The following is a 27,197-nucleotide window of genomic DNA, read 5'->3' as shown; positions in this document are numbered from 1 at the left end:
AGTGTCTTGCCTTCTACTTGCACACTAGGGATTCACACACTACAACTTCATTAGAATTAACAAATGCTCCATGTGGACCTTCAAATAATCAATGAATAATTTCCATGGGTTCAAATTTTCATAAATAAATAAGTACCAAGATTTTTTTTAAAGTTTTGATAAGAAAGGTACCTCCAAAGGGTTTCTATTTCAATGTAATTCATATACTAGACTTTAGCTTGTAATACTGCAAGTTGTTTTTGAAGATTGCATTTATTTCTGCTCAAAAGCTGAACATATACATAACTCCTTATATAATTTTTAAAAGTAAATACAGGGCCCAATGCAATAGCCCAGCGGCCAAAGTCCTTGGCTTGAATGCGCCGGGATCCCATATGGGCGCTGGTTCTAATCCTGGCAGCCCCGCTTCCCATCCAGCTCCCCGCTTGTGGCCTGGGAAAGCAGTCGAGGATGGCACAAAACCTTGAGACCCTGCACCCGTGTGGGAGACCTGGAAGAGGCTCCTGGCTCCTGGCTTTGGATTGACTCAGCACTGACCGTTGCAGACGCTTGGGGAGTGAACCATTGGACGTAAAATCTTCCTCTCTGTCTCTCCTCCTTTCTGTATATCTGACTTTCCAATAAAAATAAATAAATCTTTTTTAAAAAGTAAATACAGTGTTGCTTTTGATCATCTCCCTAATAGCTAAAGCTCTGAGTGGCTTTCCTGTGGATATTTATAAGCCACTTTCTAGAGTCCTTTTTCCATATAAGAGCAGTGTTTAAAATCTATAACTGCCTTGTTTCCTGTAGTTGCAAGTACTATAGAAAGGAAGGAGGATGCTGACACTGATTTTAAAAAACCAGAACATAATGTGAATTTCCTGTTAATTCAATATTTTCAATTCAATGCAGATTTGTTAAATGGACACTACACACGAGACACCAGGATTCCAACTGCCACCTACATGGGATGTCAGTAATGCAGGCTGTGGTTTTATTTACTATGACACAGTGTCATCCTCGAATACATACATTTTGAAGTCCCTGCGTAATGTGATGTAATAGCTCAAGCCTTGAAATCAATGAAACTGGAACTCAAATTCAGACTCCATCAATTACTAGCTGACTGACTATGAGCAAATTAATCTAGATGCCCAGCAATCCCATCTGTAAAAGTCCGAATATTCCCCACAAGGTTATGAAAGGTATTAAACGAAATAGTATATGAGTAGTGATTAGTACACAGTGGTTAGCATAGAGTCTGTTCTAATTAGGTAATATTAATCACAAAATTTTAGCAATCAGAATCTTCCACTAGTTTTTAAAGACAGAAATGTTGGATAAATGGCTGCGAATTTCAAAAGGTCTTAGAATATAATGCTGTAGAAATTGTCACTTTGGCTTAACATATTTAGTTTCTAGTTTTGATTGCAGTCAAAAAGGATGGATGAGACATTTTCCATAGTATTGCTTTAAGTGGGTAGAAATGTGCAGAAAAGTTTGTAGCTTTCTCTTATTAGTTCAGATATGTAATTCATTAATTCACATTAGTTTTCAAAGTATCAGTTACTGTTTATAATTCTTTGAAATGCTCATTTCAAAGATAACTGCTGTATATTTAAATTAGGTTATTAATTTTCCATTATAGAGGGAAAACTCGTTGAGGAAATACTAATCACTTTCCCTTTTTTATTTACCTAACTCTGTGGGGTTTCCCTCTTCTATTTATTTATTTTTTTAAGATTTATTAATTTTACTTAAGTTACAGAGGAGAGCGAGCGACATTTTCCATCTGCTGGCCAAAACAGCTAGAGCTGGCTGGTGGGAAGCTGGCAGTCAGTAGCTTCAGGAGCTTCTTTGGTTCTCCCTTGTAGGTGCAGGGTCCCAAGGTCTTGGGCCATCCTCCATCGCTTTCCCAGGCCATTAGCAGGTAGCTGGATCAAAAGTGGAGCATCCGGCACTCATATAGTGTTCATACGGCATGTTGGTGCCATAGGCAGAAGCTTAGCCTACCACAACGTGCACCATCCTATTCTATTTCTGAGTTTTCAGGAAATTAGAAGTAATTCTTATAAATGTTTGAATAGGGGTTCAGTACTGTGGCGTAGTTAGTAAAAGTGCAGTATGCAATGCAGGCATCCCATGTGGGTGTTGGTTGCAGTTCCAGTTGGCTCCACCTCAAATCTAGCTCTCTCTGCTAATGGCCTGGGAAAGCAAAAGATGGCCCAGTATTTGGGCTCCTTTCTCCACATGGGAGACCCAAATTGAGTCCTGGCTCCACTACTGGGAGGCTTCAGGAGATGACTCAAGTAATTGAGTTCCTGCCACCTCCATGGATACCTAAACTGAGTTCCTGGATCCTGACCTCAGTCTGGTTCAGCTTTGGTTATTGCAGGCAACAATAAAGAAATGAGGATATTGTTTATATAAATTGCCAATTAAAATAAACTAGAATCTTTGAAGCATATTTTCAATAGATGCATATGGTTTCTATACATTTCTGTCATATATTTTTCGCTAAAAATTACTTCAGACATTCTGGATAAAAATGCCAGTTATTATTTTTTTAAGCTGTTCTGAAACCAGGTACCAGGAACTTCTTCCAGGGCTCCAATGTTGGCAAAGCAGGGAGCAGGATTAAAAGTTGATGCGGAAAAACACGAGCTGGCGCGCATATGGGCTGCCATGCGGCACACGGACTCTTAGCCTGCAAGAGCACAGAGCCAGCCTTTGTCGTTAGCTTTCAAGCTCTACCATCTTGCCTCTCTCTGTTCTGCTGGCTCTTTAATCTCAGCCTCAGTTCCTATTTTTGGAACGAATTAGGATACCTGCTTAGCTTTCTCCAGAAAACCCCTTTATGCAAATAATAAACATTTTAATAGTATCCTGGTTTGCATGAGGGATGTCTTGACATTTAAACCAATTTCATGAGTGAATGGAGATTCATTCCGTCTCCATGAGGTGATCATAGTAAGAAACAATACTTAAAAAGGAAAGGTATAGTTCTAAACAAAATAATGCAGCACAGTACAAAAATTGATTTAATGAGTCCTGTAATGCTTTGATTTTCCCAATCAAAGTAATAGGTAACAAATGCTCTAAAAAAGTAATCTGATGGTATCCACTAGATGGCAGGGACCAACTTTTATTCCTGCACATAGAATGAAATGTTTTCAGGCTATGTATATTAACAATATGAATGGATTTTAAGTTGTTAAGAGATGTGATCCCTATGACAGTGTACTCTTTTCTCCATTTAATGAATCGCTCACAGTAGTCCAGGACCTGGTCCTGAGTAGCATATTTTTCTTCCATATGGAAGTAGGGATGATTGTCTCCCCTCATGTATTGCACTGGTAAATACATCAGTATTCTCCAACACATGCCAGGTGTGGAATAATTCTACTCTCCAAGGGCAACACTTGGCACACAGATAAAGCATTGTCTAGACTCACTTTCAAGTCCACAATAAAAAAATGTTACGCTATCTTACATTTGAAAGCTTCTACTTACTATTTGAATACTGAAGCCACTATGAAGTACTAAATGTTGGAAGTTATATCCTCTTTCTCAATAGTGAAGAACCTAAGTGTTTTCTGCTTTTGTGATTTCTGCCTTACTTGTTTGGCTGGGGGCTGTGTGAACTCCAGGCAGGACACCTGGCAGGACACCTGGCAGGTCACGTAGGCAGAGCACTCCTCAGGAAGGAGGCCCCTGGTGTTAGATAAGACGCATTGCTCTATAGCCCATTAGTCTGTACTTTTTGAAAGTTGCTTGCTTCAAACCCACCAATAGAAGCCTGCCAACTTGCTCTTCTTTAAAAAGTTAAAAGATAAACTGACCAATCATGACTGTGTAATTATATGGAATTGGCCTGAAATGTATAAAAACCCTGTGCTGTTGAACCTCAGTCTCTTTTTTTGGACCTTTGCCGCTGGGGCTACTGCTACTGCTCCTGCTCCCCCCTCCCGTCCTGCTGGGCTGGGAGCCTTAGGTTAGTTTTGAATGAACCGCCTTTATGCGTTGCATTGACTTCAGACTCCTGATGATGATTTTCTGGAGATCGCAAAATCCCGGCACAACAATAGCAAACAGGTCATCTTATAGATAGTTCAAGCTCTCTTGCTTCAACTTAAACACATATTCTTTCAATTTTCTTCTCCAATCCCCAACTATCTTTTCAGACTATTTTAAAAAAATGCTACATGTGAAAATTATATCACTTTGCCTACCACTAAACCACATCATTTTCTTTAAACTTTCTTCATGGAATATTTTTTTTTTTAAAGATTTATTTATTCTATCACAAAGTCAGACATACTGAGAGGAGGAGAGACAGAGAGGAAGCGGAGCCGCCGGGACCAGAACCAGCAGCCACATGGGATCAAGGCGAGGACCCCAGCCACCAGGCCACGCTGCCGAGCCCCATGGAATATATTTTTATATCCACTTGCTTGAGTTTATTTCCCTCATTCAGAACTTTCCAAATATCACTTCACCTGTTATTGTGATAAAAAGTTGCATAGCAGAAAGAACCCGACAAAGAACTGAAGTCCAGCATCTAGTAACTTATAGATACTTATGCTTTTAGTGTCTGTTGTGTATATGACATTTCTCTAATACCTTAGTTTTACGGTCCTGGTACATCCTAATTGTACAACTTTGACTTTTTTTTCTTCTTTCCTCTCTTCCTCTTTCCTTCCTTCCTTCCTTGTTTCTTTCCTTCCTTCCTTCTTTCTTTCCTTTTTGCAATTTCAATGGTGGTGATTTTTTTCCTTAAGATATTGGATAGAATTAATTTCTTAAAATGTTGATAGAATTGATAACCTAATTGCTCTAATTTATTCTAGAATATTAGCCAGAACAGAATCAGAAGCCATGTATTTTATTTCGATTCATTTCATGTTTTTCTGTAAGCCCTCAATTGATTGAACTAAGCTTACGTATGTGGTTTTTAAGTAAAAAAAGGGGGGGCGGGGGAAGAGGAAAGAACAACTTGATGCTGATTGATTCTCCTTCTCTTAAGCTTGCTGATTATTTTATATAGACATTTTTTCATTGTAGAAATCAGGCTACAGGAAGGACAAAGCATTATTTAGAGAGCATTATAAAATAATAGTCACTGTAATATATTTAGGAAGAGAAAGACTTGAAGAAAAATATTTTAATTCCTTGCCCCAAGGGAAAAAAACAGATATATTCAACAATTTATAGATAAAGTAAGGAAATATGAACTATGTGTGTATGTTGATGTGAAAATACTGGAATTATTGTGTCAGTCTTTTGAAATCTATTAGCCATGAACTCCAGACACAGCATATTATATTCTAAAGTACCAGAAATGTGACTATCGTAACAATTAAAAATTATCTGCCTTGAACTAGTTTTCTATTATATAGTGCTAATTTGGATCCTGAACTTAAGAATCTGAAACTACTTACTGGTTTCTTCTGCTATTAGGAGCCAGGTCAATTCGGAACTCAGGTAGATGGATAAAGCCATCTGCCTTGGTATCCTACAAAAGATGGAAAAAGGAAAAAAACGTAAGAGAATGTAAGGAAAAGGTTTAGCAGGTAGTTATTTTCTTGAAATGAAGAACAAGGCGATAATGAACAACATTTTTTCTGTATTGTTTGTTAGAAAATGCAGTTTGCTAACATGCCCTTAGAGTAGCTTTCCACAAAGCAAATGGACTGTGCATTGATTAAATCAGCAAAGATGACGTCAATCTTTTACATTGATGATTATACAGAGTTACTTCAAATAAGCAAGTAGCTTTCAGCATAATTAGGGCATTCAAAGCAGACAAACTATATAGCAACAAAGGCTAGCAAAGATAGCGGGTACAGCAACATTCAAGGCATTTGTAATTGTTAAATTGCCTTGTATAGAATGATGATAATAACAATTATTTTCAATTTCAAATTATCAAATAATGAAATTGCTAAGCATGAAGTTGATTAGCATATGATCATCAGAGAATACCATTTGAAATATGATCTGGTATTTACCAGCCTGTGGCTTTTTTGTCTTATTTCTCTTTCTCTTTCTCTCTCTCTCTCTCTCTCTCTCTCTCTCTCTCTCTCTCTCTCTCCCCCTCACTTTTCTCTCTCATTACATGCAGTCTATCAAATTTCTGAGAAAGTGTCATGATGTGACACAAGATTGAATATCTACGAACTTACTTATAGAGCTCTCTAAGGTCTGCTTATTATCATTCTACCAGTGCTTACCAAGTCACACTTTTTGAGTCACAATTTCTTTGAGGATAAATAAAAAATTGGAAAAGATTATTGATGTACTGTAATGTTTGTAGCATGCATTGTAATTCCCAAATGGATGGATTTTAGAAGTATTCAAGTTACATAAAAATAGAAACCTATCAATGACTAAATTGAACAACCCAAATTTCACACAATTAATAACATAGGACAAAGGGTCACTTGGAAAAACTACTAACAAAAATAAAATAATTAAAAACACCCCTGGAAGGTTTTTTTTCCTATTTGTATCAAGCTAATTCATTTTAAGAATATTGTGGAAAAATATTGTTAATGAAATGAAAACATAGTGACTAGAATTTACTCTTCTTTTGTTTAATTTGGACAGGTATAAATTAGCTGGCATACATATGAAGTTAGTTGATAGTTTTTAATTTCTCCCAGAACTTTCACATTTAAAATAAAACATTTTTTCACATTGGTAGGAAAAGAGGGATGATAAGACTGATAGGAAGCAATGTTTATTAAATACTTATTATGTGACAGGCACTATATAAAGAAACATTACATACTGGCTTATTTAATCATCATATCTGCGCATCAATTCAACCAAGATCTATTGAGCACATACAATATTACAGGTACTGGGGATAAATTGTTGAACTGGTGAAGATGAATACGTATTGATAAGAGTGTGACGGAAAGGGAGAGAGGCATGACAAGGGTTGTAGGGGGGCAGAGTACTTTGTGGAGAAAGATATCAATGTTAGAATCACAAAATAAAATGTAATATCATATGAATACTAAATGTCATGAAGGAGAAGTATATGACACTATGAGAGCTGGTGAGAATTGATAAGTTGGTTGGGGGTGGGGCAGGCAGGAAAGGCTTTACTAAAGCATTGATGTATTCAAGAGAAATCTAAAGGAAAACTAGGAACTAACTTGCTGAGGATGTAATACAGTGTCATAGAAATACGAAAGGGCATAGACAAAAATTTCAGTGGAAAGACAGAGCACAGTACATATGAAAAAGTAAAAGAATGCCAATGCACTTGAAATGTTAAAAATAGAAGAGTACATAACATAAGATGTGTTCACATTAAGGATTCTTTTAATGTAGTGGAGTAGTGGGAAGTTATGTTAGCTTCTAAAATGAAGATGGGAAAATTGCATAAGGTGAATTAGCTGTGATATGAACAAATTTACATTTTAAAGAAGTTCTCCGGAATGAGAATGGTAGAATGTGTGGAGACAGAAGAGATGCCACTGAAACTGTTCAAGCAAAAGATGATGGTAGTTTGGAGTAGAGTGGAGGTGGTGACAATGTAGAAAAAGCAGAAGGAATAATAGCAGCTGGACTTAATATGGATACCTATAGTTATCCTATTAAAGAGTAGAGGGCTTGAGAATAACACTTTATATAAAAGTCACAATAAGGAAACGCCATTTGAGAATAGCAAGATCATGAATTTTATTTTGTAATCATGATATTTCCCCTGTAATGTTAATTATGATGAATTTTATTTTGTACATATTGAATAGAGGAGTGCTATTGAAATGTCACAATGGAGTTATCAATTAAACTGATTGATACGCAATCTTCGAAGAGCTCTTGAATGTACAAATATAAAGATTTGTGCCCTCTATCTAGTAATTGAAACCATGGACACTAGTAAAATAATCTGGGAAAAAAGATGAATTCTAGAACTGATCCCTTAAGAAACCTAAATTTAAAAATCTGGGAGAGTAGGGCAATCCTGAAAAAGTGACAGAGCAGGAGTAGTAGGAGATACAGGAGGAAAACAAGAAGTCAGGCAAAGTAAGGTTTGAAATTTTCAATAGGATTTAGTCACATGGAGGCTTATGGTAAGCTTATAAAGTTATTCTAACGGAGTAGTGGTTATAGAAGAGAGGGTGGAGAGCATTCAAGAGGGAGATGTACAGAACAGTGTTAATTCTTGCTGTAAAAACACTTAAGGCAAAAGCTGGAGATTTCTTCCAAGCTCCAGACTTGCACTTTCCACTGGGGTAATTTGAAAAGAACCTTACATTTAACATGTACAAAACCAACTTCATAGCCTTGTTCCTTCTGCCCCACAAAACATGGAACTTTTCCTCATTCCTCCAACTTTCATTTAAATGGAAATACTTTAGCACATGTAAAAGTCTATGAGATGGAGCTGGCTGAGAAAGAGAGGATCAACACACAAGAAAAAGGGATGGATGAAAATACTTAGCAAGTGTTTTTGCTTGGCTAGAGAAAATGAAGAAAATGAGTTTCAGAGAGTTTAAGTAATTTGCCAATCTTGAGGCTAATAAGTAAAAGAGTCTGGATTACAAACCAATTTCTTTTTGGTTTTAAAATTATTAATTATAATGCCTTTTCTAAAAGTCTTTGGTTATCAAAAAGTAACATCAATGGCCAGTTCCTGAAATTACATATTATTAGAATCCCTTTACTTGTCAGTAATGTACTTAACACAAGGATTAAAGGCTATTCTGTCTCGGTGATGACAGACACTTTTTCCTTCTTGGAGCACTTACACTGAGGTGTGAGTACCAGTAGAGAGTTGATTGTTTCAATATAAACCAGTATCTTTTCCAATTAAAAAAGGAGATTCCTCTAGACTCTCTTTTTTCCAAAGCCATCCCTCGCATATCCCATGGCCCAGTTCAGTACATGCCACTGCACAAAACTGAGTTCTAGACCAAACATACTGGTCTTCCTCAGAGAAAAATGAGATCAAGACCCTTCTGAACATAGAAACTGCAAAAGCAAACATAGGCATAAATGTTAATTTGGATACAACAATGTAGACTTTAAATGATCATAAGATTTTCACAAGTTTACAATAACCCAAAAACCTGTTAAATCTTGAACACAACTTGTTTTCTCACAACAAATGGCAACATCTTTATATTTTGTTTGTAGCCACTTGTATTTCTTATTTTGTTAACTGTCTTCCAATCACTTTTTTTGCTTCATATTTGTTTAGTTTACCAATTTGTATATTAAGGATATTAAACTTTTGCCTGTCATATATATTGTAAATATTTTCTCCATTGTATCTTGCCCTTTAATTTTCTTTGTAGTATTTACATAAACATTTTTTTTGCTATTCAGCCATAGATATAGTTTATGTTTTCTGCTTTGAGTGTTAAAGGTGTTTAGTTATATTTTACACTAAAATAACTAATATGCATGCAATTTTAAAATATTTTATAGTGTGGCATACTTATATATTTTTAAAGTTCTGACAATAGTGTCAAACTGTTTTATTTTTTTCAAATTATGTTTGAATAACTCACATTTCCCCCACTGATTTGAAATCTTATATATTTGACTATTTCACTATTTAGCCTTTTTGTTTCATTAAAATATTCAGTGATTCTATTTCTGCCAATATGATAGTGTGTTATTATGCATTTATAATCTGTTTTGGGTATATTCACACCTAATTAACCGTATAATTTTTCTTGGATTTCTATCATAACCTATTTTTTTCCCCAAATGAAGGATTAGGGTCAATTCCAATCAAATCCTTTTAAAATTGTGTAGTATTTAAATTTAACTTGGAAGGCATTGCAGTTATCATATTCTTGTGAACTAAGCCAGAAACATGGCCATGTGATTTAGCATTTATCTACGATGACCTTCTTCTATAAACTTTTGTATTTTACCCCATGTGTGCCTTACACATTTCACATTAAGCTTATTTTATAGTTTTGTTATTTTATGAAGATTTCTGTCTTCTGTTGATAATTTTATTGTAGCTATATAATGAATGGTGTAGGTGAGTTTAACTGCAACAACTTAGGGATTTTTATTCTAAACAGGCTAAAATCATAAACATCCATCTAAAACATACATATGCTATGGTTAAACAAAAATAGCAAGTACCAGACACAAATCAACACTATTTGTGTCAAGGTGAACAGGATTTAAGAATGTGACTTAGGTAGACCCTGGATCTTCTTTTATCCCTTGAAAACATCTTAATACATAGATATGAGAATTTGCTCTCAAAACATTTATATGTGCTACATTTCTCTCCAATACATCTACTGCTTTTGTTTTAAAACCAAAGACAAATTGACGTAGACATTTTCTTTTAGAAATCAAACCTTATTATATTATATTAATTATACTTTTCTTGCTATCATAAATTTATAGCTGCCCCTGGAAAAACCTATCTTTTGGAGTTCAGCTTATATAATTATATAAATTACCAAATTATTATTGTTTTATTCTAGACTCTCACAGGGTTATACTATTATGAGAAAATTCTCCAGCAAGTTTTAATTAAATAGTTTCTCACATCAGGTTGCTTTTATTTTGGAAAAATTTTGTGCTCAAACTATAGGTCTGTTCACAAAGTCAAGCAAGCCATACATTTTTGCTATGGTCAGCTACCTTTTAATGACATATTAGTAAAGAAAATATTTTAACACAGAATACTTAAGTTCTGAGTGCAGTGAGTACTCTTTCTTTGTGTGGTTCCCTACCTATATAAATACGTGGGGAAAATGGAGCTTCTAAGATTGAGCAAATCCTGTGAAATTGCTGCCAAGTTAATTTCCTTATACAAGCAAAGATTTATTTTATAGATAAATCTATAGCACATTAGAATTATAGAATTTTTAATCCAAAACAGTTTATAAAAAATAATCTAGTTTAATCCTTCGTTTTGCTGACAGAGGAATAAGACTAACAACAGTCAAGTGATATTTGCAATGTCATTGTTAATTGACCATGAATTGTTAACTTATCCATGAAGCCAGATCTCCAATTAAACCAACTGCTTGTGTTTGCCCATTAGTCCCTGGTGAGATTGCTTAGCATCTCTTTAAGAGTTTATATTAGCATCATATTAAGTATGAATTGTCTAATCATTTATTAGAATGTCACTTTTGAAATACAGACCTTTTTCACTGAAGTTTGGTTGGGTAGAATTATCATGACAATAAAATCTGTCCACAATATAGGGAATAATCATAAGGTGAGCTTTTCTACAAGAATTAGTGTATCACGCACATGAAAAAAATAGAAAATAAAACTGGGCCCAGCAGCATGGCCTAGCAGCTAAAGTCCTTGCCTTGAATGCACTGGGATCCCATATGGTCACCGGTTCTAATCCCGGCGGCTCCACTTCCCATCCAGCTCCCTGCTTGTGGCCTGGAGAAGCAGTGGAGGACAGCCCAAAGCCTTGGGACCCTGCACCCACATGGGAGACCCGGAAGAGGTTTCTGGTTCCCGGCTTTGGATCGGTGCAGCACCGGCCATTGCAGTCACTTAGGGAATGAATCATCGGATGGAAGATCTTCCTCTCTGTCTCTCCTCCTCTCTGTATATCTGACTTTGTAATAAAAATAAATAAAAAAATAAAACTAATGTTTGATAAAGACTTCCATCTTAAATGGAGAAGGGAAAACAAAATGCATTCTCTGCTTGTGAATGATTGGTCTGTATTTTCCAGAAGATGCAAATGTAAAGAACTGTGAAAAAATAAGTTGTAGACTAGTAGATAGCATTGTTATGTCTTTGTTCATTGTTGTTTGATGAGTTTTAAAACTTAATTACCATCACATTATTTTACTCACTCTAACTGCTTGACTTAATTTATTTTTCCCACATAATTTACCCAAATTTCTAGTACGATTATCTGGTACACATGAAATATTCCAATGAGATCAAATCAGCTATCTGATGTTATCATTATAGATGTTTCACCCCACTCAGAAAGCATAGTAAAAGATTTAGAGAAATGAATAGTCATAACTAACAGTAATTGTTAATATAATATGGAAGTATTCATCTTCAATTCTAGTAAAATTGCATTATGGAAATGGGGTAGTTTGAAGAGTGACTGACAAAAGAATATACGTACTGAATTAAACTTTGAGTCATGTTCTCGTTTGGAGTGACTGGCTATCAGGAAATTTTCATGTGGCATGCACACATACATAAGTATATCCTCACATGATAATTCTTTTCCAAAAAATTTCTGACACAGGGTCAAGTGACAATGCTATATTTTAGCTCCTCAATAAAAACAACAGTTGAGAGAAAAACATTTATAGGAACATAAGGGAACAAAGCCAATGAATAAAAACTTACAATCGAGCCAGTTTTGGATTTTTGGCTTCATGAAAAAAACTTAAAAAAGCCTACAAAGAAAAGGACATGCAAATCAATCTGTCAGATTGAATGTTTCTAATAATTATGGTTCTATCTCAGATTATGCAAAAACACTTCAGCTTCACTTAAAATTATGGAGGTAATATGTAAAAATGAAAAACTAAAAATGTACATGAGTTGTTTTTATTTATAAAGTAAATGCTATGGGCCCGGTGGCGTGGCCTAGTGGCTAAAGTCCTCGCCTTGAATGCCCCGGGATCCCATATGGGCACCGGTTCTAATCCCGGCAGCTCCACTTCCCATCCAGCTCCCTGCTTGTGGCCTGGGAAAGCAGTCGAGGACGGCCCAGTGCATTGGGACACTGCACCCACGTGGGAGACTGGAAGAGGTTCCTGGTTCCCGGCTTTGGATCGGTGCGCACCGGCCCGTTGCGGCTCACTTGGGGAGTGAAACATCGGATGGAAGATCTTCCTCTCTGTCTCTCCTCCACTCTGTATATCTGGCTTTCCAATAATAATAAAATCTTAAAAAAATAAAAAGTAAATGCTATGAAATGTATTGACTAACTTTTCTACATCCATACAGTTACTAATACATGGATTTTTTTCCTTAACTTTAATATGATGGACTATATTAAAAGGCTTTCTTCCACTAAACTGTACTAGAATTTATAGAATAAATCATGCTTTGGCATGTTATGTTATTAATTTGTAACGACGCTTCTTGATACTTCCTTCTTTTGCTTTGACAGCAACATTATGTTTTTTTTTTCAGAAATGCTTCACATTAGAACAATCTACTGAAGAATTAAGAAGATAATACTAATAAAAACTTCTGTTCTGGCCTCCTTTCTAGGAGGTGATTCTGGGTAAATTTTAAATTAAGATAAGAGATCTATTATTTTTTTAAATATGCATTTTTTCAAAGGGTTTATTTGTTTTTATTGGAAAGGCAAATCAGATTTATCGAAAGAAGGTAAGACAGAGAGACATGTTGTATGTGATGATTTGCTCCCCAAATGGCCACAACGGTCAGAGCTGAGCTGATCTGAAGCCAGGAGCTTCTTCCATGTCTCCCTCGTGGGTGCAGGGTCCCAATGCATGGGGTTATCATCCGCTGCTTTTCCAAGCAGCTGGGACATGAACCAGTGTCCAAGTGGGATCCTGAAACTTGCAATGGGAGGATTTAGCCATTGAGTCATCTGATTTATTAACATTTTCTGATTTTTCTTGAGTCAATTTTGTTCTTTCATTTTTCCAATAAAATATTTCATTGTATCTATAAATTTAATTACAACAGGGATGAAATTATTTTTATTTAGCAAAACCTAAAATTATACTGGCATATACTCATTCCCAGCACCTCCACTTCACGCAAGTTAACACTATTAGTAGTTTCCACTTTTAGTTCTTTTATCTTGCTTTACCTTCTTCTTTTTTTAAAGATTTATTTATTTTTATTGCAAAGTCAGATACACAGAAAGTAAGAGAGACAGAGAGGAAGATCTTCCATCCGATGATTCACTTCCCAAGTGACTACAATGGCTGCAATACCTGGAGCTGAGCCAATCCAAAGCAGGAGCCAGGAGCCTCTTCTGGGTCTCCCACATGGGTGCAGGGTCCCAAGGCTTTGGGCCATCCTCGACTGCTTTTCCAGGTCACAAGCAGGGAGCTGGATGAGAAGCAGGGGCGCAGTGACACGAATCGGCACATTCAAGGTAAGGACATTAGCCGCTAGGCTTTTGCACTGGGCCCTTTCTTACCATGCAACATATTTTGCTTCTGACCTTGATTCATCAACTCCCAACAAGATTTATTGATTTTTTTTCTTGCTTCAAAAAAGGAGCATAGCACATTTTCATCACCTTGCCGCCATTCATTTCTCCTCCCGCAGCTTTTGTTAGCTATGTTACTATTTTAATTCTCCTCCAAAGGTTTTTTCTTTCTAAATACATTGACTGTTATTTCCTAACCTGAATTTCTTCAAAACTTTGATAAACTTGTTTCATGACTCCAACCATCTTAAAGAATAAAAGATTTACCATTAACATGAACATAATACAAATACACTTATAGTTCTAAACATTTGTTATACTAACTATAAATACATAAATCAGCAAGAGGTAGAGTTAACTTGCAACTTTCCACTGAAAACTTCATATATAATTTAATCATTCACAGCCTGAGCCACATGTCAAGTGACACATTCAGTCAACTGAATCAAGTACAGGCTCCGTTTCTAGATGTGACTTTAGATTGACCTGTCATTACAAAAATGAAGAGGATATTTGGCCATATTACTCATGATATTACACAAGCATTTGTTGGTATCAGAGTGAAGTTCTATCATTTTAAAGAACTTTAAGAGCATATCATTTTCTTAAAGAAGTGAAGGCAGCTTTCCGTCTAATGGTATATACTTCCCATTTCTCCAGATTTTTTGACATGCTTATGTCAACAGTGCCAAATTTTTTTTCTTCTTTTTGGAAGGAGACTACATTTAATTCTATGAATTTTTAATTTACCAGCTATTAAGTAATATTACTCACAAAATTTCTAAAGTACATAAAACATTTTCCTATTCATTGTCTTCTCTGATCACCCCAAAAATTTAATGTCATTCACAGATTATTACTGTTGTATGGATGAATCAAGAACACTGCAGTCATTGCTCCAAGATCACAGTTAGCTGTAAAACAGGAAGACCAGCTTGCTTCAGATCAATATTTGTTGACCTCTAGCCCAGGGACTGTTTTGCTTAGTGACTTTTCGATGTTAACATGTTATAGAACATCACATCCACCAATGCATCTTGTAATTAATGTTATTATTATCATTCAATGTTATAGCAGTTAATAATTAAAAGTAAACCAAAATATAGACAAATCACGATGGGAAGCTCAGACATGCATTTTAAATCACTATCAAGTTTTTAAACAACGTACATATATTTCAGTAAACCATTATTTTGGTATTTTTAGAGTTCTCAGACTAAGATGTAGCTCCTCAACTATCACTGATTGTCTTAAAGGAGATGTTTTATGCTGTGGTACTCATCTGTTGAAATTTATGAACCCGTTTTTTGGATAATAGTTTCAAATATGTGAAATAAAATGCAAAGAATAACAAAGGAATTGTATATTTTGAAAAATAGTTCTCCTAATACTGAAAATGTATAATTGAATGGTAAAATCTTGCTGCAGGTCTAATAACTACAGTAAGTGTGACATAGTTATGAAAATAAATTTTATTTTGAGATACTTGCAACAACTGTAGCGTGCTGTAAAAACTAGTGCTAACTACCTCGTGAATAGGTCAAAAGTATTACCAGCAATACTGTTATGATGTATTGTTTCTTTAATTCACAATTGAAAGGAGTACTAAAGTTCAGAGCTAGTACTGGGGGCAGGCCAGTCTGGGCTGGGTTGCCACACCTACTGGCACAAACAAGAGCCAGAATGGGTGAGGGCAAGCTGGGCCAGGCCACAGCACCTGCTGGCAAGTGCCAGACTGGGTGTAAGTCATGTCAGGCTGGACTACAGTACTCCCTGGCAGGCACAAGATCCAGGGCTGGAAACATGACTGGCAGGGAAACTATGGGTACTCTACTGCTAGATGGTATCTATTGCCGATCATCATGAAAAATAGGGCTGGGATGGGCCATGCTGGACAAGGTGGTAACACCTGGCAGCATATGTGATAGCTGGATCTGGCATAGGTTATACTGAGCTAAGCTTTAGCACCCATTAGTATTCCTGAGAGCTGGATGGGATGTGGGCTGGGCTAGGCTAGGCCACAGCAGAGTGTGGCACACACAAAAAACAGGGCTGGGAGTATGCCTGGAGTGGTTATTGGGAGTTGCACCAACTAGGTCATGTCCCCCAGGTACATCTGGGCATGCTGTTGACTGCATCATCTTCAGAAACAGAGGAGGCCCAGTACTGACACATGCTCCATGGTCAGAGCATAGATCCTGCTATTTCCCCCCTGGTTGGAGTTCTGAGTCCACTGGTTCAGTTGTGGGGGGGATCCCCAAGGAAGCCTCGTCTAAGGTGACCCCAAATCTGACTTCTGTGTATGCTAGCCAGTATGGGGTCTAGCTCAGTCTGTTACCTACATCAACCTACACACACATTAGTGGCTACAGTTGCTGGGTGAGTTCTCTCTCCAGCCCCATCTATTATGCAAACCAATGGATGCTATGGCCCAGCCTAACCCTGCCCACCATACACTTGCCCCTCATGCACAGCAGTGGGACCTACAGCTTTGTCAGAGAAACCCCAATAACTCCCACCAGGCCTATCCCCAGCCCTGGTTCCTGCACATGCCAGTATGTGCAACAGACTGGTCTGGTCTGTCCCGCATCCCATTCAGTTTTTGTACACACATTGGGTGCTTCAGTCTAGCTCAGTCCAAGGGACCTCACTATCCAGCTCTCACTTCTGCTGGCAGGTATTACTTCCTGCCCAGCCAGGCCTATCCCCAGGTCTGGTTTCCATGCTCACAGGTGAGAGCTGAAGCCCCTCAGATGGATGTCCACACTTTCCCTACTAGGCCCATTCCCAGCCCTGGATCTTGCACATTTCTAGGTGGTTCTGCAGTCTAGCTTGACAGGACTTGCTCTAGTCCCAGCACTTGCCAGTTGATGCTGTGGCAAAGCCTAACCAGCCTGCACTTACTCTGGCTCATGAATGCACCAGTGGATATGGTCGCTTATCCCAGCCTGGCTCTGCCCTTAACCCAGCTCACTTGCAGGCCAATGGGTATTGCAGCCCTGCCCAGCCTGGCCTGTCCCTGGTTGCAGGTCTCATGCTCATCAGCGGGAGCAGTGATCCAGCAGTGCAATCCTCACTGCCGCTCCATCATGCTCACTCCCTGCCTCTCGGGTCTTACAAGTGCCGATGGGTGCTGCGACCCCAGTCTGGCATGGCCTGCCTCTCCTTGGCATTTGCTGGCAGATGCTGTAGCCTTACCCTAACAGGTCTGTCTCCAGTTCCAGCTCATGCTGGTGAGTGTTACAGCCTATCCCAGCTGGTGTTGCTGCCTTCAGTCCTGACACCAGTATGAACTGGCTGGTGTTGTGACCCAACTCAGCTCTTCTATACCCCATTCTGCTCTTCATATCTGCCATTGGGTGTCATAAACTGTCCCAGCCTGGACTGCCTCCAGACGTGACCCACAGGAATGTTGGTGGGTACTGTAACCTGGCCTGGGCTAGGCTGCTCCCAGTCTTTATTTTTGCTCTCACCAGCAGGGATTTCATCCTGGCAAAGGAGTTCCCTAAGCTCCTTTATCAGGTCTCCTCCCAGTGGCAGATCTCAGACACACCAATGGGTTCCTGGCCCAGTCTGATATGACCCACATCCTGTTCTGGCAGGAACAGCATGTTGTATGGCACACAACCATTCCTGTTATTGTTGGGTGCTACAGACCATGCCTGGTCCACCCTCATACTTTACTCTTGCATAGTTCAGTATGTGCTGAAACATAGTCCAGCCCATCTTATACCCACATTGGATCTTGGGAGCACCAGTGGGTTTTGGAGCCTAGTACAGTCTGGTACACCCCAGACCCAGCCCACACCCATGCTGAGGTATACTGTAGTCATATCCAGCCCAGATCACCACTCCCATTTCGGTTTTCACACTCAACAACCCAGCCAGGGCGTCCTCTTACATCCCCAATCAGGCCTGCTCCCAGCCAAAGATCTCATTTGTGTTGGTGGTTGCTCTGACCCAGCCTGGCATAACCCATCCCTCTTCTTGTCTTTTGCCATCCGATGCTGCAGCTTGGCCTCACCTGTTCAGCCCCCAGTCCCAACTCTTGCTGAAGGGGGCTGCAGCCTCAGCCTGTCAGGTCTGCCCCCATCACTCGCTCATGCAAATTGGTAGGTGGGATAGCCTAGCTTAGCACGACCCGCTCTCCATCCATGTTCCTACAAATTTCAGTATGCTAAGGTTTGGTTTGGTTTGGCCCTGCCTGGTCCGTCCTCCTTTCTCCATCTCCCCTGACCCCAGAACCAGCCCACACACTTGCTGACAAGTGGAGCAGCCATGCCCAGCCTGACCTGCACCCAGCCCTGACTCACATGCTCATCACCAGGAGCTACAGCCCAACAGTGGAGTTCCCCAAGGTCCCCCATGATTTCACTAAAATGAAATCTGAGACAGAAATGTAAGCATAGACAATGTCCAGAAAACAGAGATGTAAAAAGATTTTTAAACCATGTTAAAATTTACATTGCATTCAAAGAATGCATGCTTCATCAATTGAGTAACTAATCAATTAATATTTTTTTCAGATTGACAATATGTACCAACTAGTTTTCTAGATGGTGGAGACACAGCAACAGAAAGCAGAGTCTCCACTGCTATACGCTGAAATTTATATTTTAAACGGAAAAGAGATAACAGGTAAGCAAAAGTGATAACTTTTCTGCCTGTTGCTCTCCTTCCTATGCCTCATAGTCCGGTGCTAACAGTTTTCAAATTGGGCTTTTCCAATGGAAAGCAATCATCTTATCAAAGTTTTCAAGAGCCCTTCACTCCTTTGTGATCAATACTAGAAATTATATTGCACCAGAAACACCATGTCCAGTGACTACCCCAAACTCTGATCTCCAAATTCCTCGCAGAAAAATATGACCAACTAGTTTAACCTCAGGTGTTGATGGTGGATATTGACTGCAGCGAGCCCTCCCAGAATTTTGGACATGTTCAAGTAATGCATTAACCTTATAAATAAAGGTTTGATGTGCTTGCTGTTCTTTTTCCATCCTCATCTTTTCTCTCTGGTTTTATTGGGACACATATTAAATGTAATCTTAAAAACCAGTTAGCCAAAGCCAGTTTGATAAGAATAAAACATGGAGACCTGCTATTTCTGGTTTCTAGTTTTAATTCTTTCAAGAAATAATTATTTGAGAAGCAGAAAGAGAGAGGGAGGGAGACAGACACACACACACACAGAGAAATGAATTTCCATTTGCTGGTTCTTTCCCTAAATGATCACAACAGCCAGAGTTTGGCCAGAGTGAAGCTGGGAGCCAGGAAGTCCATCCATGTTTCCCATATGGGAGACAAGTATCCATCAACTGATGTTTACTAGGGTGAAAATTAGCAGGAAGCTAGAATTGGGAGTGCAGCCGGGATTCAAACCCAGGTATTCTAATAGGCACCTTCCCAAGTAGCATCCTAACAATTGCATCAAATACCTGACTCTATTCTAACTTTTGTTGAATAGCTATGAATACCCATTCTAAGCTAGATGGTAATGAAAAGAAACACAAGCATGCCTGTAAGAATTGCAATACTTTCCTACTCCAAACTTTTACTTAGAAAATAACAGAGCAGTTTGAAATTTGTTTTAACCGATCAAACCGAATACCTCTCCATCTAAAATATTTGAAAAAATTTCTAATATTCTTAGAAGTGGTTTAACTCTCCAGAATTATTTATGAATCCTTAATTGAAACCAGCAGTTCCTGAAGAAACAGCATTAGCACAGTGCACCACACAGGTTCAATTCACAAGAAGAAAATTGATTGTTTGCCCTCAAATGTAAGGATCAATAAACACTTGCTTGGTAGAGCCCTTCTGACTCTCTCGTGAAAGCAGATAAGTGTTCACTTGTTTACTGGCTTCTCCTGAATTCTGGTGAGGGCTCTTTCGACAGTCAGATACTTTGTCTTAAGTGAAACATGATACATTCAAAAGAACACACTGAACTTTGTGTTGTATTCAAAAACAAATACTTTTAGGCAAAAAGGCACTTTCAGAAAGATTCCCAGTTATCAGTTTCTCAAAAGGGTAAAAGCAGGGACTGCTTGCAAATAGCATAATAAAGATATATAGCTCTAATTATTAATAGCATCTCGTAGTTCCTAATACTCCCTCCTTTGAAATTTACCTGGGTTATTCATGTTAATGAGGTATATTAAGAGTCAAAATAGAAAATGCATAAGGCAAACATGATCTTATTTTCCAGGCAGAGCCAGGTCACGTTTATCGAGTACATATACTGACATCAAATAAATTTTCCCCTTGTTTTTGATAACCAGATTTGTCATCATCAGCATTTAGTAGAGCTGTGAACATTTATGGATGGCAAATAATAAAAATAATTTCAATAGATGATTTAGTTTGAGTGTTTTACTGTCTCCCACAATTCACTTCATGCACTAAGTCTACAAATACTCATAATGTGGTGGCATTGTAGATCACTTGGTTAAGCCATGATTAGTGATTCTGGCATGCCAAATAAGCACCAGTTTGACTCTTGGCTGCTCTACTTCCAATCTGGCTCCCTGCTAATGTGCCTGGGAAAACAAATGAAAGATGACACAAGTGTGTGACTCCTGCATCCAAATGGGAGAACTGGATCAGAGTTCCCGGTTCTTGGTCTTGGCCTGGCCCAATCCCAGGCACTGGGACTATTTGGATAATGAATCAGTGTATGGAAGATCTCTCCCTCTCTCTGCCACTATTTATTTATTTAGATAGCTAGGACAGGTAGATTTACAGAGAGAAAGAGATATAGAAATAAAAATCTGTCTGCTGGATCACTCTCCAAGTGGCCATAACAAACAAAGCTGAGCCAATTTGAAGCCAGGATACAGGAGCCTCTTCTGGGTCTCCCATGCAGGTGCAGGGACCCAAGGCTTTGGGCCATCCTCAACTGCTGTCCCAGGTCACAAGCAGGGAGCTGGATTAGGAGTTGATCAGCCGGGAGAGGAACTGGCACCCATCTGGGATCTCAGCATGTGAAAGGTGAGGCTTTAGCCACTGAGCCATCATGCCAGGCCCCACTCTATCGAACAAATAAATGGAAGTTTTAAAAAGGGATTGGTATTACAAACTATTAATACGAGCAACAAGGACTATATCCCAACTGCCAAGGAGGCCACAGGGAATTGGATGCCCTCGGAGGCCGAGTACTCTGAGGTCACCCACCCCCAACCGGAGCTTCCGCAGGGGATGGAAGAAGTCCAAACACTACCGTGCAGAAACCAACGTCATCGGAAAGACAACCAGAAGCCCTGAGCGGTTCGCAGAAACAGAAGAACGATAAACGTCCTTCGGGACCAGGGAGGAGAGCTTTCTCTGGTCCGAGCCTGGCTCCACCTCTGGACCCCCACTCTCCCTCGCAATGACCATCGGGGTCGCTCCGAAAACCCCTCATAGCAAACAAACAATCATACAAACTAAAAAAAAACCTAAAATAAATAGACAAACAACAAAAAGAAGAGCTTGGAATCTGACAGGAAAGAGCTGGCGTGGATTGGCTCATGCCTCGCTGGGTGGGACACGAAGATTAGTCACTCCTCACCATGGTGTTGAGGATTTTCTTGCACACCCCCCCAAAAAAATGTTCTGCACCTTAATTGTCGACAAATGTCTTGTTAGAGTTACAAGCCAGTCTAGATTATCCTAAAATCTGCCAAGATCAGCAAAATTATACTTCAACACAACAAATGGCTAAATACTAAAATGAAATAGACACGAGACAGCTGAATGGTGCCTTATAGCCATTTTAAGGTATATAGCAGACGGTACTGCATATAAACTAAAATTGAAATGTCAATGAGCTAATCATAGGTTGTGGTTAACAACTTGCTTTATTTTTATTTATTTATTTTTTTAACATACTGGTTACTCAAAACCATGTCAATTCCATAACGTTACAAATTGCTGTTGATGGTATATTGGGACTGTTAATTGACTGGGATGATATTCTACCAGCTCTAACTTCGGACCAGAAATGGTCTCCCCAAGAAACTGTTCAACCCATCTGGACAATAAGTAGCTGGACTCTATGCTTGGTATATGTTTGCAAGGAAAGAATCTTGATTGAATTTGAACTGTAATACTGCATCAAGGTGGAGGAATGCACCAGGGGGGAGGGGCGTGGGGATGGGGGGGGGGATTCCCAAAGCCTATGAAACTGTCACATAATGCAAAATAATTAATAAAAAAAAAGGGATAGGTATTGTGGTGCGGTGAGTTAATCTGCTACTTCTCGTGTTGGCGTCTGATGTCGGAACACAGGTTCAAGTCCTGGGTGTTCTACTTCCAATCAGCTTCCTATTAATGAGCCTGGAAGATCATGTTATGGCCATCTGGGAACTGAATTGGCAAATGGAAGATTTCTGTCTTTCTGAAATCTTTGTAACCTTGACTTTCAAAGAAATGAGTAAACTAAAAAAAAAATAAATAAATACTGGCTTTCTAGCACAATGAGTTAAACAACATTCTACAAAGCCAGATCCAGTATCACAGCACTGATTGCAGTCCTGGCTACTCCACTTCAAATCAACTTCTCTGCTAATGTGCCTGGAAAATCAGAGGAAAATGGCTTAAATACTTGGGCCTTTGTACCCAGATGGGAAACCTGGATGGAGTTCTAGGCTACTGGCTGGGCCCTGGCTGGTTATAGCCATTCTGGAAGTAAAGCAGCAGTAGAATACTGACTCTCTCTCTCTGCCTCTCTCTCTCTCTCTCTCTCTCTCTCTCTCTCTCTCTGCCTCTCTCTCTCTCTGCCTCTCTCCCTCTCTCCCTCCCCCCCTACAGTGTGTGTGTGTGTGTGTGTGTGTGTGTGTAATGCTGTGCTTAAAATAAATGCATAGATGTTCTAATTCACAACTAAGGAAAGTTTTGGGGACCATTTCAGGCAAATGAAACAATGTTTTTTCCACCTCAAAAATGGCACCCACTTCCACTAAAATGCAAACAAAAGGATGATTTAGGCCATGTCTGATCATAGGATGTACGTGGTAGAATGAAAGAATAAAGGATAGTGCCTGTTGCACTAGTCATGGCAGAAGTGTAGGTGGTAGGGTATAAAAAAGACACAGCTGAGGAAGGGGCAGTTAAGGAATGGTGGTAATTATGTGAAAGAACAAGAAATTCTAAATGCTTCTTTTTTAAAGATTTATTCATTTTTATTGGAAAGGCAGATATATAGAGAGCAGGAAAGATAGAGAAGAAAATCTTCCATGTGCTGAATCACACCCCAAGTGACCGCAATGGTTGGAGCTGAGCCAATCCGAAACCAGGAGCCAGAAGTCTCTTTCAGGTCTCCCAAATGGATACAGGGTCCCAAGACTCTGGGCTGTCCTCAACTGCTTTTACAGGTCACAGGCAGGGAACTGGATAGGAAGTGGGGCAGCTGGGGTTAGAACTGCACCCATTTGGTATCCCATATCCGTGTAATGTGAGGACTTTAGCCACTAGGTTACCTCGCCAGGCCCTCTAATTGCTTAATGAATGGATATGTATCAGAAAGAAAAAGGGCATCAATTGTGATGAAAGGAAAACACCAAAAGAATGTAGGGAATAGAGCAAAGAAACAATGCATTGCTTTTCAATTTTAAGGCGATAATATTTATAACATCTTAAAACTATGTTTGAGGAGAATCAAGATGGTGAAATAGGGTGAGGAGAAACATTAACCAAGTTGAAGCAGAGACGGCACATTCCTGGAAATAGGAGAGAACAGACTGACAACAGAGGGCCACCTGGAGACTAACAGACATGGGAAAGCAGTGGAGACAACGGTGTGGTATTGCAGTGATCACATACCGCAGTATACAGTGAGTAGCTATCTGAACTGCACCAGCAGCCCAAATTCCATCAGCAACCAGGTGGGAAGGGACATTTATCGGGAGCTCGGGAGGTGAACCCAGACAAAGAACTGCCCGTCCTGCTGGTTTGTTTGATTTGAACAGGAACAGAAACAAAGCAGCAGATACCAAACAGGCGGTGTAGGAACAGGGTATATTTCACAGCTCAAACCCCCAGCAGAGTCCCATCTTGCATAGGGAGGCAAAGACTATGGGACATGCACTAAGCTGGAGTGAACTCATTTTGGGCTCAGTGAATTGCAACGATGTGACATTCTACAGGTTCCATCCAAAAAATAGGTCCATGTAGACCCCAGACCTAATGGCCATCAGATCGAGAATTCTATCAGCAGCACATCAGGCAACATTTTATACAGTATGGCAAAGGCTTTGAGAGTGCAGGGACAATAGTGAACTGCACATGCACTGAGATGGGAGTGAACTCACTGAACTCAGTGCATTGCACTGGTCCCATATTGAAAATGATACTGACTTTGGCATCTTACAACTCAATATAGGTCTATGTGGCCCTCAGGCCTAATGGTCAGCAGGTTCCTGCAAGATCAGCACCGCCAGCAACCCAGCTACTAAGGAACCTGGTGTCATCCTAAGCCTGGGAATTGCTTGAACCAGAAGTGGGAAAAAAGTTGTACAAACATTGGTGCAGCAACAGCATGGGATCACAGAAGGTGGAGACTGGTGAGCCAGGAGCTGGGGCTTTGGAGTTCATGGTGGAAGTCTAACCCAAGAGCCCAGGCCTGAAACTCACTGGAGGGAGTAGCACAAATAACTGTGAACAAAGAACCGTTTGCCAACCACAATAAGTAAAATCAAACTGCAGACCTGTGGGTGATACAGCTTGGAAACCTGCCTTAATGAGAAGAATCTACTAACCAGAAGTATAACAACCAAAAGCAAAAGAAGAGACAAAAGCACCATTAATACTATTGAAGATTGCCCTGCAAAGGAACAAATGCCTTTGCCAACCTTAGAAGTAACTGAGGAATACATTGAGTAAATGGGGACTACAGAATTCAGAAAACTCATTACACAGCTTCTTATCAACAACGAGAAGCACATACAGGAGTTCAAGAAATTTAAGGAGTATGTCACACAGGAAATAGCAACACTGAAACAAATTCAAGTTAAATTATTCGGAATGAAGGATGCAATAGAGCAAATTAAAAATTTAGTGGAAAGTCTCAATGATAGAATGAGTGAGGCAGAAGAAAGAATCTCAGAATTGCAAGATATTTCTTGTCACTATGGGAAAACAATCAAAAAGCTGGAAGTAGAGCCGGGTCAAGCTAAAAGAAGTATTCAATAATTAAGGGGGACTATTAAAAGGGCAAATATAAGATTTATGGAAGTTCCAGAAGGTGCAGAAAGAGAAGCTGGGTTTAAAAATGTATTTTTGAGAAGGTATTCTGAATACTAATTTAGTTCACAGTTTGGGGGATGAAGGTGATTTAAAACAAGCCACAGCATTTCCAGGGAATCTACAAAGTCTGAGGGAGATTTTAGGCCCTAATTTAAATACGTTTCACACTTAAATGCCTATTTATTTTCTCTGAAGACTTAGAAATTGATTTTTAAAGGGTTGTAAAATAGCTTTGTATGTTACAGAAATTTGAATGAATGTTAATTTTGTATTGTAATATGTTAATGAATATATTATGTCTCAGACTTGAATGTTAATTTTCCTGGTTTTTAAATTATACTATTAACTCTCAGTTTACATCAGCTGTTGAATTCCTTTCATTTTTCCTTCTTTTTTAAAGACTGATTTATTTTACTCAAGAGTCAGACTTACAGAAAAAGAGGAGAGACAGAGAAAAATTTTCTATCTACTTACTGCTTCAATCTCCAGTCTGAAGCCAGGAACCAGGAGCCTCTTTCAGTAGCCCCCATGTGGGTGCAGGTACCCCAGAACATAAAGCATCTTTCACTCCCCTCCCAGGCCATTAGCAGGGAGCTGGAGAGGAAGTGCAGCACTTGGGACACAAATCAGCATTTGTACAGGATGCCAACACCATAGGCAGAGGCTTAGCTTGCTCTGTCACTGTGTTGACCCCTTCACATTTATTTTTTTAAATGATTTTTATTAATTTCATTTGAAAAGTGAATTATCAGAAAGTGATACACATGGAGAGTAAGACAGAGATGTTTCATCTGCATGTTCACTCTCAAAATGTATGCAAATGCCAGGAATGTGCCAGACTGAAGCCAGGAACCAGGGTCTCCACTGGTGACAGGAATCCAACTTGGGCCATAGTCTGCTTTCTATATACTGCATTCACAGGAAGCTAAATTAAAAGCATGGTATAGCCCCCATTGAAAGCAAGCACTCTGATCAGGGATGTGGACATCCCAATTGGTGGCTTCATCCACAGTGCTCCAATGTCCATTTCTATTTTTTTTTTTTTTTAGCATTCCCAATGCTACATTGTAATCAGAATATTTGTGGATATTTGTGAGGATTGTTCTCAGATATTGCAAATTATCTGGCTGTTGAGATTTCAATACTCTAAATGCTTTGCAACATAGATTGTCTGTTCTGGTTATTCACTGAACAATAAATGTACTGAATATGCTGAGCTAAGGTTCATGTTCAAAGACATAATTCACTGAGTAAAAAGAAAAGTGTTTACAGTTCTTGAGAATCTTAGGAAGATCACACAGCCAGCTTGCAGGAGAAATACTAATGGTCAGTTGTAAATATAAAAATCTTCAAAAGCTTGCCTGGATGTTTCTTTATAGGTTTACCTCTTTCAAATCATCCGTATGCCTTATTGGAGGTGTAAAGAGTGAAATCCTGCTTGGAAAAGTAAAAGGACTTGTATTATTTTCGCTGGCTGGGAAATATTTGTGGATCTATGCTTGACATTAATATTTTTTTTAAAGATTTATTTTATTTTTATTACAAAGTCAGATATACTGAGAGGAGGAGAGATACAGAGGAAGTGGAGCTGCCAGGACTAGAACCAGCAGCCACATGGGATCAAGGCGAGGACCTTAGCCACCAGGCCACGCTGCCGAGCCTGACATTAATTTTTATTCACACAACAGTGATTTTAACTGAAGTAAGCAGTACTAAACAATCTGTTAGCCTATTCACACATAATCTATCTGAAGTTTTTATTATTAGACTGATGATCTTGACTAAGTTGCTGAGATTCAATTCAAACATAGTATCACCTTTCTCATGTCCAGTTCAATTTCTTGGAAGGGAA

At 39.0% G+C, this 27,197-nt stretch overlaps 1 protein-coding gene across 1 annotated transcript in view; it reads right to left on the bottom strand.

Annotated features, from left to right (window-relative positions):
* LOC101530799 (uncharacterized) overlaps positions 1-27,197 on the bottom strand; it is a 315,911-nt gene that overhangs the window by 33,777 nt on the left and 254,937 nt on the right. The window contains 4 exon segments of the mRNA XM_058659130.1: positions 5,424-5,497; positions 8,751-8,845; positions 8,848-8,973; positions 12,325-12,363. Of these exon segments, the coding sequence (XP_058515113.1) occupies positions 5,424-5,497; positions 8,751-8,845; positions 8,848-8,973; positions 12,325-12,363 (334 nt within the window).

Source organism: Ochotona princeps, chromosome X, assembly GCF_030435755.1.
Source record: "Ochotona princeps isolate mOchPri1 chromosome X, mOchPri1.hap1, whole genome shotgun sequence".
Taxonomy (NCBI): domain Eukaryota; kingdom Metazoa; phylum Chordata; class Mammalia; order Lagomorpha; family Ochotonidae; genus Ochotona; species Ochotona princeps.
The sequence above is the reverse complement of the archived record's forward strand: the minus strand, read 5'-3'. Positions and strand labels throughout refer to the sequence as shown.